The following is a 14,804-nucleotide window of genomic DNA, read 5'->3' on the forward strand; positions in this document are numbered from 1 at the left end:
ACCTATTTCCCCTTCATCTTGTACACATTAGGCCTGATTTGTATCGGCACCATCACCTTGTTCCAATTCTTAAGCCATCCATTACGCTTAAGGTCAACCACCTGCTTCATCTCCTGAACAGACACCACCTCCATTACCTCAAGTTGAAGTACGTGGCTCCTGGTGTCCCTGGTTTCAACTCATTTATTTTCCTACTCAGCTTCGCCAACCTTTTGTTAGAATTCTGAATCTTGCGCTTAAGGACAGGTACTCACTCTTTCAATCCTTTCGGTGCATCGTTTATCTGCAAGAATCGATGGAGGACGTTCCAGCTATTTGAACGTCCGGCAAAGCGAGAGCAATTCCCTTGACGAGCCATGATCTGCGCGCAGGAAGAGTAATATTAATAAACGAAATCACACAAAATCAAACATTCAAACGAAATCACAAAACCATACCAAAAGCAAGAAAATTTTTGGAAATTGTGTTTGGGCGCGCATGGGAGGAAGAACCGCATCACATTTTATAGAGGAAGCATTTTTTTGTTGCAAATTGAATATGGACCGTTGAATGAAAATTTTGCATTGGACGGCTAAGATGATGATCTGTGTAGTTGGAGAATGCTGCATTGTGGACCATCCAGTGGTTTTTTACTTGTTGGAATGCGTTTGGATGGGCATGCGGTCCAATGGGCTCTTTGGGCTCATTCGATGGCACGTCCATCTTGGATGGGCTTCTTAGATGTAATCCAATAACTAAGAAGTTGAAAATATACATTAACTTAAGCCCCATATATAAATTTAATATATATATATATATATGTAATTATTTAAATGTATTTATTTATTTTTGTTTTTTTTTTCTCAAATTTATAAGGATATTTTTGTCCTGTTGAATTTTTTTAAGGTCATTTTTATTTTTTATTTTTTTGCTTGCCTTGGGGGACTGTGACATGTGAACGGTATATATATTTTTCCCTAAATATTAACATTTTTTGTAGAATGCAGTGATGATAGAGTTGCACAATATTTGTGAGAGTTATTAACCATATTTAATGTTGATTTGGATTGATTAACTTTTTATGCGATAAGCCTTGCAATTTGTGATATCTTGTTGGAGATGAGTTCTTACTGAAATCTCGAAGATGATAAGCTTTTTATTATTATTTAATTTAAAAGTTACTTAGCTGAATTGGACACATAATAAGTATGCAAAAAAGACATGTCTTTTAATTAATTTTGTGTTCTTAATATTATGGGGTTGAGACGCATTAGTAGCGCATCTAAACTTTTGCCTATGTGAGTAAAGACAGCCCTTAGTCCCTGCAATTGTGGTTGATCACTCTTTCTTGTAAATGCAGTTTTTAATTGTGGTTCAATAGATGGTTCTTACCACCGTGAACTTCTAGCATGATAGTGTGGATTTTTTCTTTTTTCTTATTCGTATTCCGAATTGACACCAACGAGGCTTAGCTTCCCAAGTTTATTGGGTTTAATTTTCACATAAATGTTGCCATTGCCCACCACCCATTTAAAAAGATGCTAAATTGCTTGTTGACATACTACTACTTGAGTTAGAGACAGGAAAGAAAGGAGTTACTGCAGGAGTGACTACTTCTTGGCTTGCATAAAACTCTATTTATTCCCGTTCATGACCAATAACCAAGCAAGGGATAACGGTAAGAGGAAAGCTATTCCTCGGCATGCCTTTATCCTTTGGTTGGCAGCATTGAAAAGGCTTAATTGACGTCATTTGTATCAGATATGGGAGTCACTGAATTGTCTTTTATGTAATCTTCGCGCAATCATTGACCTCTTGCCAATTAAGGCTTCTTCCAGGGTAGTTTTAATATTTATGTCAGTTTTGGCACGTCATTGGAGACGTTTTGATGGGCTTTCAGTTTTATGGAATTTGCTGAAGAGATTCGTGGATTTGAAGGGAGAACTTAAGCGAACCAAACTCAAGGTTCTAATCTATTCCAAGTGATGAGAAACGTTTAGAGAAGCTTGGGGAAGGAGAAGTACACATGTCAACATAACATTTCATAAAACTCAGAGTCTCAGCAGCTCCACTAAGATTCTCTACTACTTATATTTCCTTATTACAAATTCAAATTTTCATCTCCTCGATCTAGTTCCTCTTAAAGAGTTTTGATGAAATTGCCATGAGCATCACCTTGGGTGTGTTTGGCAAACATTTGTGATTGTGAAATTTTTGTAGTAAAAAGTTTGAATAGTAATAAAAAGTGATTGATATGATATAAAGTATATAAAAATTTGGAATTGTTTTATAGAAAAGTAAAAAAGTTTTGTTTTGTAGTGGGTTTTTTTTAATTTGAATAGTAATAAAAAAAATTATTAATGTGATATAAAATGTGAAAAAAAAAAAAAAAAAAAAAAGAGAAGAGAGAATATTTTGGATTTGACTTTTTTGAGAGAAGTGAAAAAAATAGAGAGGGAGGTGGACATATTTGCCAAACACCCTCCTTGTATTGCTCGGCCTTCATGCTTTCCGGTACCATCATCTTATGGCCATCTTCCAACCATCCATTGTTGTGGAGATTAACGAGCTCCTTCATCTCTTCAACAGAAATCACTTCGATCACGTCTAGTTAAAGGAGATCGTTCTTGACATCCTCTATCAGGCGCTTTAGTTTATCTTGTCTCCTATTTATGTTTTACAATCGTATGCGAGAATTTCTTATATCACAGATAAGAACATGTGCTCTCTCCTTGACTCCCTTCGGCTCTGCCCTGAGTTGCAAGAACCTATTCAAAAAGTTCCAAAAGTTGGAAGGGTGGGAAAAGTGATTTGGATGATGAGTCATCTGCACAAGGAATGAGTAATATTAATAACAAAAATCAAATTAAAACAAAATCACACAAAACTTATAACATTCTAGAAACAACCAAAAATTTGGAGATTTTTTTTTTTTTTTTTTTTTTTTCTGAAGAAGAGGGTGCACATGAGAAGAAATGCATTCCAAATCATAGAGGAAACATTTTTTTTTTTAATCGAAGTTTGATATGGATCATTGGATTAAAATTTGTATTGGACAGCTAAGATCTATGTGCTTCAAGAATGGTGCATTTTGGACAGCTGATTGATTTTGCTGTTTTACTTTTCCTATTGACCGTAGATTTTAGTTTGGGTTAAAAAAAATTCAAATCTGAGCGACTTTCTTAAAACATGCAATTCGACAGGCTGTTTCTTGGGTGATTATTTGTTAGCCTTATAATAACCAGGTAAGAGTCATATTTGGCCATTATCTCTTTTTTTTTTTCCGAAATATTAACATTTTTTTTTTTTAGAATACAGTGATAATAGAATTGCACAATTTCTGTAAGAATTATTCACCATATTCTAATGTTGATTTGGATTGATTAATTTTTTTATGTGATAAGCCTTACTCTTCATGATATCTTGTTGGAGATGAGCTCTTACTTAGATCTCAAAGATGGTAAGCTTATTTTATTATTTAATTTAAGAGTTACTTGGCTGAATTGGACAAATAATAAGTATGCAACAAAGACATTTGTCTTTTAATTAATATGGTGTTCTTAATATTATTATTAATTACTCTTTTAAAATTTCTAAAGATTGTGGCTTGTCATCGGAGACATTCTGATGGGCATTCAATTTTGTGGAATTTGCTAAAGAGATTTATGGATTTGAAGGGAGAACTTAAGCGAACTAAACGCAAGGTTTTGATCTATTCCGAGTGATGAGAAACAATAAGAGAGTGAATTATTTTTTTTATTTTTTATTTTTTAATTTCTAACTTTAGTGTATCAAACTTTCAATTTTTCATAATCGCACCCCTCCTGTTACAGTTTGGGCTTAAATCAAACGGTCAAATGATAAAATGTCATTTACATCCCTAGAAACTTTATAAAATTTATAAAAAAAAAAAAAAAAAAAAAAAAAAAAAAAAAAACAAATTATCAGATAATTTTCATTTTTTAGAAAAAAAAAATATAAAAAAAAAAAATTGAGGTTAATTTGGTAATTTTATGTCTTCCGTTAGAATTTAACAAAAAACTTAACAAAGAGGTACAATTGCAAAAAGTTGAAAGCTTGATATATTAAATTGAGTCTTTGAAACTACATTTGATATTAACCAATGGCACGTAAAAAAGACAAACCAATACATTTTTAATATAAAGTGTATTAATTTGTCTTACCATATTATTAGATTAAGAACTAAAATATATACTATCTTTTGTACTTACAATATATGTGTGCCATTTAGATCAACTTTTACTTAGAGATATATATATATACTTTTTTTTGGGTACAACATATCTAGTAACTTTTGTAATCTTATGCTATCAATTTACTTAAATAAAAATTTAAATATTTGCTTGGGTATAGATTTGGATATTAACTTTATATTATAAATATTTTTTATATATAGTATTGAATTTTTAATGATAAGTATTACAACAATACCTATCACAGGAATGAACCACGTGCCTTCCCAAGTAGTATGTTAAAAAAGAAAAAGGAAACATATACTTTAACCCCTGAACTATCACCACATTTTCATTTACGCCTTCAAACTTTAAAATATGACATTAGTGCCTCTTAAACTACCATCACGTTTCAATTTAGACACTTTTGCATCCCAAAATACCTTAAAGCTAATACATTTATATATATCTATATATATGTATATTTATCTATATAAATATACATATATATTTATATTTTAATATATGTATACTTTTTTATTGGGCTAATGTGACAACCTAACGGTTTCTATCAAGTTAGTTGACAAAAATTGACCTGACCGAAATTGTCATTATCGCTTACCAAAGACCTTTGAGTTAATTTTTATACTTTTAATTTAGGCCAACCAATAGTTAGTCGTGCAACTTTCCCAAAATGGTTACCTAAATGAAATTCTAATACATTGTTGCCTGCCAACAGTTAGCTGTTCAAATCAATTGCCTGCAAGATATTAAACTTACCTCATTTAATTGATGGTAATCCTTTATATTAACTGTAAACTGGGATCTAATTTGGCAGACTATATCATTTGATAGCTAGTAACATATCGAACTTGCTAATGGAAACCATTCATGAGTCTATAGATTGGTGTGGATTGAGAAAATCCCTACTTATCGTTTTCTCAAAACTCCTTGCATCAAAGACAACTGTACAAGAAGCCATCTTTCTTAAGGCCTCTTCTTGAACAAAGAGGCATAACACTTTGTCCCTCATTGTCTCTACAAGCAGGACGGAAACTTCCCTAGGATTTTTGAGCTGCATTGGAGAGAATCTTCGGTCGTCAATTATGAAAGATGTTATCAACAAAGGGCAACCAGCATGACACTTCTGAGTTTGCATACATTGATCTGTGGGCATATGTTTGCCGTTTCAAGATTGCTTCGTTACTTTACAGCTGAGGCTTTGAGAAAATTGGGTAAAGAATCTTCTCCAACTCAACCAAACTGAAACCCAATTATCATAATTAGTAAGCAAACGGCATCTAGCAATATGAAACATAATAAAAGTCTGCTACATATTACATAAGATGCAATTTTACAAGTAAGATTTTACAAGCAACTTACATCTCATATTTGCGATAGGCTTCCTTTCTTTTCGTCAAGTACACGTCACCATCTTTAGGTAAATTGCTTACAGCACTGTCTGCAAAAATAAAAATAAAAAAAAATAAAAATTAATCAATGCTAACCCAATAAATTAATCAATGTTTGCAAGTATGATGATCCTAATGATTCTCCTACATGTATTTCTGACCAAAAATTGACTTTATGCTAAAAAAACTACATCTACTAAGTTATGAGATTTACTAAATGTGCAACCGACAAAGGAAATTAGCCATAAAAAGAACAAACAAGGCTCCTCTTAATATATGTCCTCCAACCATGGAGAGAGAGAGAGAGAGAGAGAGGGAATCAGTCCTGTAAAAGAAAAGGTCAAAACAAACATGCGCACAAACTATTTCCATAGCAGGAGACAAGGAGGCATTCGTGGACACAGAACCATTGCACTGTATTTACACAACATTTATAATGAGCGCATTTATACTTCTTTTTTTTGATAAGTAGCATTTATACTTCTTGTAGAAATTGATAAGTAGCATTTATACTTCTTGTAGAAATTGAGATTAAATTTTGCCTTTTAGAAAGGCCACTTTAAAGAATTCTTGGAGCGGCATTTTGAAATTTAGTGCATGTTAATTACTCCATTTCTTTTCCCTTTTTGTTGTTGTTATGGCTCCATTTTCTACTGTGCCATCATTGCAGAGGATGGAATTGTGCCACCAGGTGCAGCAGAAAGCACATAAGTGAATCTATTTCTTAAACATCCAAGAATAATACCCAAAAACGATAAGGAAGGCACTATAAACGAGACCTACATGGAAGCACTGCTGGTTGTTTCATCACCACGGTCCTGCGAACCTTTAGAGAAGTGTCTTTGTTTTGCTGCTGCAAACCCTGTTCAAGTAAACCAGTAGCATTAAGTAATCATAAAGCAGTAATAGATGCACAACAGTAGAGAACAAGTAATAAGGAGAACTGGGGAAGACATCAATCTCCAAGGCCAAAGTTTATGGAAGAATCCAATATTTCTGAATTTATGAGTGCTAATATCCCTTTGAGACCACAAACACAAAAGGGGAAGAAAAGGTGAGGCAAAAATCTCACTCTATAGCTGGTCAAACTCTTAATACCATAACAACATCTCCAAATGTTTCAGGTACCAAAAGGACACTAACAATTCCAATGATGTTGAGAATCGATATGAGAAAGTATTTGATACCATCTTCTTTTCCTTTCTCTTCAATATCTTTATATGGCACTTTTTGATGTAGTGCATCAAATGATATCGGGAATGCCTAGAGCACAACTGTTCTTGGACCTCCGGATTGGCACTCAGCCAGTCAGAAATTTCTTTAGACTTCACTACCTCATTTTGATTCAAAGATTCTAACCAAGAATAGACCGGTCGCCATTGATCGGTACGTTGAAATCGATATGGTGGATTCTCAGTATCGCACTGACTCGCCTCTTTTTCCTGACATAAGAAAGATGACAAATAATATTATATTGTCATAATATACTTGAAAAAAATGAAAATTTGAAAATATTAATTAACTTTGTCTTTCAGTTCTCTGTTCTAAGGACATAAAATTAAAATTATTCCAAGCGCTTAAAATATTTAAATTAATTTATGTTAATTTTACCCTTTAGCATACATACAATTCCAAATCTGAAAAATAAATGGCTCGAAATTACAAGAAATAGTAGAAACAGTGGTACCTGAAAGGGGAGTCTCATGCAATTCTGGATGGAAATGAGCCTCTGGCAGAGATCTGAGCGAGGCATGGATTTGATTCCTTCGGGAAGAGAGTCGTGGTTGACGTCGATCCAAGCTTCGACCTCGTCCATAGAGACTGCTTTGGCCTCGGGGAACGAGCAGAGCCAAGCACGAGCCATGGTCTCCCATTCCTGGGACTGCTGGTCGCTCTGGTCATTAGGATTTTGCTCGGTGCGTGAAGGCCCCTGATCTTCCTCTAGGGTATGCTCGGTGGAGTTGGACATTGTTTGTGCCACGAAAGAAGATCGTTTTCACTATGGCTTTTAAAAAAGGGAAAAATGCAAAATCAGTTTGGTTGGCCTAAATTACAAATCGCTACTTCTGGTATAAAAAATAATTCAGAGGTCCTTGGAGTAGGCCAATGACCTAAAGATTAAAAACTTAAGAAATTATTATTATTATTTTTTTGTTTGGGAGGGGTGGCTGTCTAAAATGATGTAGAGTTTATTTATTGGGGATGATCAAAACTAGCCAATTCATATTATTCTTTGAATATAACATATTCTTGGACCAATTTAATTTGAACATAGTCGATAAACTAAAATAATTATTTAGACAACAAGTTAGATAATACTACCTATTTTCTCAAAATCACCCATTACTAAACAACTGGCATGTTGTCTTAACACTTTGAGCAAAATTGCTCTAGTTTTCAACATAATACAAACTTTAATATGTAAAAGATCTATTAAAGCCCTCAAACTATAAAAAATTGCCAGCAAAGAACAATATGATAAATTAGCCGATCAAACAGTCTAAAAGTAACGAATATGACACAAGAGGCAGTACGTGTATAAGAGAATATAAAGATGCAAATTGTGGCTTAAATTTGGGGAATAAATAAACAAATAAACAAGCAAACAACAATAACAGATCTATTGAAGACCAAAACATAAATCTCAGTACAAAATATAAAACCATTAAAAAAATTACCTTTTTTTCTCTGTTGCCCATTTAAGATTTAACTCGAACTATAAGCCGGAGAAAATCGGTAACAAAGAAAAATATGAAGAAATAGAATTGAGGGTATTGCTGGGGGAGGGTTCAGAAGGCTCACGGTAAATAAGGATCTTTTTAGGGTTCCTTCATGACGATGCTGGGTCACAGTAAGGAAATAAGGACGACAGCTAGTCAGCTAGGCTTTAATCTGAGGAAACAAAAGGAAGATGCGTTTTATGTTACTGTAGGGTGCGTTTTGGGCGTTTGGGCTTAAGAAATGAACGGGCTAGGTATTTTGTTGTTGCATTCGCTGAAGTGGTTACAATGGGCTTAGTATTTTGTTAATTTGTTGTATATAAAAGGCCCATGAGTTTTTTTTTTTTTTTTGAACGTACAAGGCCCATGAGTTTGAATGTAAAGTTGAAAAATAGAACCACAATCAATACAGTGTTTTGCAAATTAGCCCATTTATGAGAAATACTAAGAATATCAAATCTTTTATCCATATATGAGTACCAAGATAATGTGAAATTTATTTATTAGAGAATATCAAAACAATTAATAAAAAGAAATGCTACTGTTTCGAATGAATAAGCTCCACATTATTTTAGTATTTATTTATTGATAAAAGATTTAGTACCTTTAACATTTTTCTTTGGGAATTGGGGCTTCTTTTAGCCCTTTGTATCAACAAAATGACTAACCCGCCCAAATGAGTTTTAAGTATTAAGAGGGTCTGACTCCTTAGCAGCTGGATTAAAATTAGTTGATCAGTGCGAACCAAAGTTCAAAAACTTTCAATGAATAAGCTTCGCATCATCTTGGTACCCATCTCTCGGTAAAAGATTTTGTACTTTTAACATTTTTCTATGGGAATTGGGGCTTCTGTTAACCCTTTATATCAACAAAACGATTGACCCACCCAAATGAGTTTTAAGTATTAAGAGGATCCGACCCTTTAGCGAGTGGATTAAAATTGGTTGATCAGTGGGAACAGAAGTTCAGAAACTTTCAATGAATAAGTTTCACATATCTTAGTACCCATCTCTTGGTAAAAGATTTGGTACTTTTAGCATTTTTCTTTGGGAATTGGGTCTTCTTTTAACCCTTTGTATCAACAAAACGACTAACCAGCCCAAATGAGTTTTAAGTATTATGAGGGTCTGGCTCCTTAGCGGCTAGATTAAAATTGGCTGATCAGTGCAAATCAAAGTTTAAAAACTCTCAATTTAGTGTATTCAAATTCCATTTTTTTTTTTTGCAATAACACTCATCTCATTAGAGTTTGGGGTTAAATGACACGGCAAAAAGGTGAAAAGACCTAAATACTTCCTTACAATTTATAAAATAACAAAATTACTTTAAGTCAAATAAAAAAAATTTAAAAGGTGACCCACATTAGGTCACGACTAGACCCACGGGTCACAAGTTCATCCAAGTCATTTTTAAAATGTCTCAATCTCAGAATAAAAGGGCTTTAAACTGTTGGTGTCTGAATCCCAAGATAAAAGGACATTCGAATGAGAGTGTTCGAGAGAGGTAAACATTATTTAGGAACTAATTTTGAAGTCAAAAAAAAAAAATTGAGAAGTAGAACATTTCTCATTTATAAATTACAATAACTTTTTAACGTACTGCTCAATTTCCTAATTGTCAGTATCAAATGTTTCCAATACTTGTATGAGCAGCTGGCATTAACCATATTCAGGACTGCCAATTATTCAAGAAATGGCAAATTTGCATAAAAAAGGCTGTATCAATGAACAAAGAAAAGATGTTCATATTTATGGAATGGATTAAATGCACATCACATGAATATATAATCAGAAAGAGATAGAGAGAGATTGGCCATGATTTTCATGTGTTGAGATGCTTTCTCCTTTCTTCTTTATGTGTTTACCTTATGCAAACGAGAAATGTTAGTCCTTTTTAGTGTCTTTTTTGTGTCTTCTTGGATAACATGAATTTAATTAAAAATATATATATATATCTCAAAATGTGACCTACAAAATGCAATTTTTTAAGCAAAAAAACAAAAAAAAAATTAAATCCATGTCATCTATAAAGACACTAAAAGAAGCTTTATCATTTCTCTATGCAAACTGCATGAGACAAAGGCCCAATTGTTGATGGGTTGTTTTTCTGTTGTAATAAGCCAGACAGTTGGAAAAGCAAGTTACTTTGGAAGTTGTATTCGTTAGAATAGGATCCTCGATCTTCATTTCATTAAATGAAATGGATAATATCCAATTCAAATGAAAGATCAAGATTTAGAACTGGTGCATTTAACTGTGTATATAAAGTCAATGTTGGCTGGTCTTTTAAAAATTTAATCATGTGAAATTACACAACCAAAGTATACACAACAAGAAATATGGGTGGTATCCATGTATGCAGCATAGGTCCTACCCATGTGTCTTGTTATGCACATTTTTGTTGTGCATGTATCACTCCTCCAATTCTGTACTGTAACTACTGAGTAACATGTACCTTGGCAAAAATAGAACTCTTGGCCGAAGAAGATGAGATTGACAATGAGGAAGAATAAGAGAAACTGAGGCTGTTGGTACAGTTTCCGGTACGGTGACGTGTTGCCTTGTGATTCGTTGCCTTCCTTAATCTTCGCTCTCCTCGTAATCTGCAAAATAATAAACGGTTCGTCGGACTATGGGGGTGCCGACCGGGCCCCCACTCCGATGCCTAAGTCAGTTCAAACTAATTTTCTGGAGAATATCAGTAATTTCTAAAGCTCAGAGAATGTCCTTTTCTAATACCTGGTGTAGTAGTCTTATTTATAGGCTCACAGTTATAAAACTGCTAAAATACTTGGAGCATAATCTGATTAGGAGTCTGAGTCCTAGATCACATAGTCTTGAATCTTATCTTTCTGATTAGGAGTCTGAGTCCTAGATCACATGGTCTTAAGTCTTATCTTCATAGAATTCAAATTGGGTAGTAGAGTCCAAATTGGATATGACACTCTCTTTAGCTAATGTCATTCTATTAGGTACCTTATCCCATATTTGATGGGATAGAAGTCTATCTTGATATATTTTGAATATCCGTCTTTTTGGAGATAACGACTGGTCTTGTACTTAGGTCTGATCTGGCCGGGCCAACCCGATGGGCTCGGACCCCGATACTACCTTAGGCCCACGTGTCTTTGGAGCTGATTATTTCTACAACAGAGGCCATAAAATTGGGATTGAGACGAATTTTTTCTTTTTTTATTGGAGATAATTGGGAGGTTATAGACAACAGACATCTTTCATTCAATTTTTTATTTTTTCAAATCGATAGTTGGAGGAGGTCTAATGATTTATTTTAAAAAAAAAAAAAAAAAAAAAAAAAAAAAAAAAAGGAAGAAAGACAAAGAAAAAGAGCCTCTCGTGAGAGGGGGAGAGAGTGCTTTCGGAAGGCCCTGAGCGGAGCCATAGCAAATTAGCAATGAAGGTTGGATTAAGATTTTTCAAATTATTTGTCTAAATTTAAAATAATTCGAACAAGTGATCGTGAAAGATTATTTATGGGACTCGTCTAACCAAGTGAAAATTGGTCCACCAAATTATTTACCCGGTCAAATGAATCTTATAAGTGATTTTTTACAATTACTGCTCAAATTCTCTCAAATTCAAACAAATAATAAACCCTAAATACGTGTGAGATTACATCATGCCTTCTCGGTGTTCCAATTCATAATTACTATCCCACCACATAAAATCTCAAGTCTCGGCTATTGAAAGAAAGAAAAGTCATAGTCATAATAATCCTATGAGAGACAAATCAATAATACCTTCTTCTTTATTTATTTATTTATTTATGAACAAGTGACCAATAATATCACCAAAAAAAGAAAATAAATTTCTCTCATATATTAATTGTCGTGAGCTATCCATGCTTCAAAGCATATATCAACATGCAAAAACTGACATTAAGAAGAAGAATAATGAACTTTCAAAGGTGAAAAAAAATCATTGAGAACAAGAAATCTTGTATGTCCAACCTGAGAAGTCAACTTTGTCGTCAACTCAAGAAAAATGCCATTATTCTTATAAAGAGTCTAACAGAGATCAAAGGTATTGCAACGATTAAAAAGATAAAAAAAAAATTAAAATTAAAATTAAAAACAAAAAAAAGAAAAAAAAAAAAAAAAAAAAAAAAAAAGGGGGAAATTTAAGATTTAATTGCTAAGGGATAGATACATATAAAATGGGATAAAACTCTCAAGTATCAATATCTCTACTACAAATTCTATTTCCTTATTTCGTATTCAGATTCATATTCAAATTCATCTACGATCTAATTACCCTTCACCAGTTGGATGGTCTCTTATCACCTTCAAACCTAGTTCCCCTTCATCTTGTACACATTAGGCCTGATTTGAATCGGCACCATCACCTTGTGCCAATTCTTAAGCCATCCATTACGCTTAAGGTCAACCACCTGCTTCATCTCCTGAACAGACACCACCTCGATTACCTCAAGTTGAAGTACGTGGCTCCTGGTGTCCTTGGTTTCAACTCATTTATTTTCCTCCTCAACTTCGCAAACCTTTTGTTAGAATTCTGAATCTTGCGCTTAAAGATAGGTAATCACTCTTTCAATCCTTTCAGTGCATCGTTTATCTGCAAGAATCGATGGAGGACGTTCCAGCTATTTGAACGTTTGGCAAAGCGAGAGCGATTCCCTTGACGAGCCATGATCTGCGAGCAGGAAGAGTAATATTAATAAACGAAATCACACAAAATCAAACATTCAAACGAAATCACAAAACCATACCAGAAGCAAGAAAATTTTTGGAAATTGTGTTTGGGCGCGTATGGGAGGAAGAACCGCATCACATTTTATAGAGGAAGCGGTTTTTTGTTGCAATTTGAATATGGACCGTTGAATGAAAATTTTGCATTGGACGGCTAAGATGATGATCTTTGTGGTTGGAGAATTCTGGATTGTGGACCATCCAGTGGTTTTTTGCTTGTTGGAATGCGTTTGGATGGGCATGCGGTCCAATGGGCTCTTTGGGCTCATTCGATGGCACGTCCATCTTGGATAGGCTTCTTAGATGCAATCCAATAGCTAAGAAGTTGAAAATGGACATTAACTTAAGCCCCATATATATATAATTATTTAAATGTATTTATTTATTTTTGTTTTTTTTGCTTGAATTTATAAGGATATTTTTGTCCTGTTGAATTTTTTTATGGTCATTTTTTTTATTTTTTTTTTGCTTGCCTTGGGGGATTTTACATCAAGTTGCAGTACATTGCTTTTGGCCTCCTCGCTGCATCATCTCCAAATTCCTGCTGAAATCCTATAAAAAAAATACAAAAGTTGTTAAATAATAAACTTATAATTTTTATTTTTATTTTTTTTTAAAAAAAGAAAGTTATAAAATAGTACCTATTATCCCAAAACCGCTCATTCTCTCCCAAACGTTGCTTAAATTTCGGGAATAAACAAATACAAATCTCAGTAGAAAACTACACAGCGCAAGCCAGAGGACAAGAATTAATATAACAAATTAAAACAAAAGCCTCGAATTTCATGCAGTGAGGTGAATTAAATATTGTAATCTACCCAATCATGACACGCCACATCACGCTAGTTAGGACCGGTATGTGAAATGAACGGTTGCAAATGAATCGCAAAATCATGCGATCTCCGTTACATCTTTCACGTATAGCCGTGACATCACTCAGATTAATTTTCTAGGCCCATTGGTGTCCTAAACCAACTGTTATTGATAATAAGGGTAGCAATTTTTTAAACGATTCGTAAATTTAATATAAATTTAACATGAAATTAATGGGTTAAGATTGAAAAATCTAATCCGTTTAATTAAATGGGTCAGATTAGAATTTATATAGTATTATACACATGCTTGTAAACAATTTTTGACATTTTTCACGAATCAAACACGAATTCAATACAAATTTAGAATGTTAGGATAAAAAAAAACTTAAATGGTAGAGCCATTATGCCATTTATTTAATTAATAGAGGTTGTTAATTAGGAAATGCACCAACTGTTCCTAACAACACCCACCCGACGTCCCAACCCACACGCACAATATGAAACTCATTTTCTCGTGACCATCACGAAATTTCTCAGCAACCAAACAAGGCAGAGATAAGAGCATACCTTAGGGAAGCATTTGCCGCGCGCAGTTGGAGGAGCGGAGGAACCTGACGTGGCCACGGCCGTGCTTGTTTGGTCCACCGTTCCTTCGGTTGAAACAGAGAACACACGCACCTAATTAAAAGACGATTCAGATGAAATCCAAAGGTGAAGCTTAAATTTGAGGCTTTGATGTCTTACCATGGTGATTGGGGATGTGAAACGTAGCCCTAACCGTAGACTCTAAGGTTAGGTGCGGTGTGGCGTGGTGTGGATATATATAGAAGGTTGTAGATTCAGCAATTTTGATTCTCTTAACAGATTTTGGCTCAGAGGGAGATGGAAAATCAAAAGGACAGACTTCCTCATTCAATTCACATGAATTCACGCCAAGTTAGAACGTTGAATATCAATTGGAA

General features: G+C 34.0%; 1 protein-coding gene and 1 long non-coding RNA gene across 4 annotated transcripts; both read right to left on the reverse strand.

Annotated features, from left to right (window-relative positions):
* Positions 1–4,940: 4,940 nt before the first annotated feature.
* LOC133875304 (uncharacterized) lies at positions 4,941–8,458 on the reverse strand. Of its 3 annotated transcripts, XM_062313394.1 has the most exons (6): positions 8,263–8,458; positions 7,272–7,589; positions 6,772–7,026; positions 6,368–6,446; positions 5,556–5,634; positions 4,941–5,435 (listed from the first exon to the last, which is right to left on the reverse strand). In XM_062313394.1, exons 2-6 carry the CDS (start codon positions 7,551–7,553, stop codon positions 5,381–5,383), a joined length of 750 nt encoding a protein of 249 aa, XP_062169378.1. In that variant the 5' UTR covers positions 7,554–7,589; positions 8,263–8,458; the 3' UTR covers positions 4,941–5,380. The 3 variants fall into 3 exon arrangements, with proteins under 3 accessions (XP_062169378.1, XP_062169379.1, XP_062169380.1); XM_062313395.1 differs by lacking the exons at positions 4,941–5,435; positions 5,556–5,634 and having other exon boundaries at positions 6,657–7,026; XM_062313396.1 differs by lacking the exons at positions 4,941–5,435; positions 5,556–5,634 and having other exon boundaries at positions 6,394–6,446; positions 6,728–7,026.
* A 3,974-nt stretch (positions 8,459–12,432) lies between these two features.
* Positions 12,433–13,338, reverse strand: LOC133874688 (uncharacterized). The gene is made up of 2 exons (XR_009901350.1): positions 13,048–13,338; positions 12,433–12,971 (listed from the first exon to the last, which is right to left on the reverse strand). It is a non-coding gene; the product is annotated as an uncharacterized LOC133874688 (long non-coding RNA).
* Positions 13,339–14,804: the final 1,466 nt, after the last annotated feature.

This window comes from Alnus glutinosa, chromosome 8 (genome assembly GCF_958979055.1).
Source record: "Alnus glutinosa chromosome 8, dhAlnGlut1.1, whole genome shotgun sequence".
NCBI classification, from domain to species: Eukaryota; Viridiplantae; Streptophyta; class Magnoliopsida; order Fagales; family Betulaceae; genus Alnus; species Alnus glutinosa.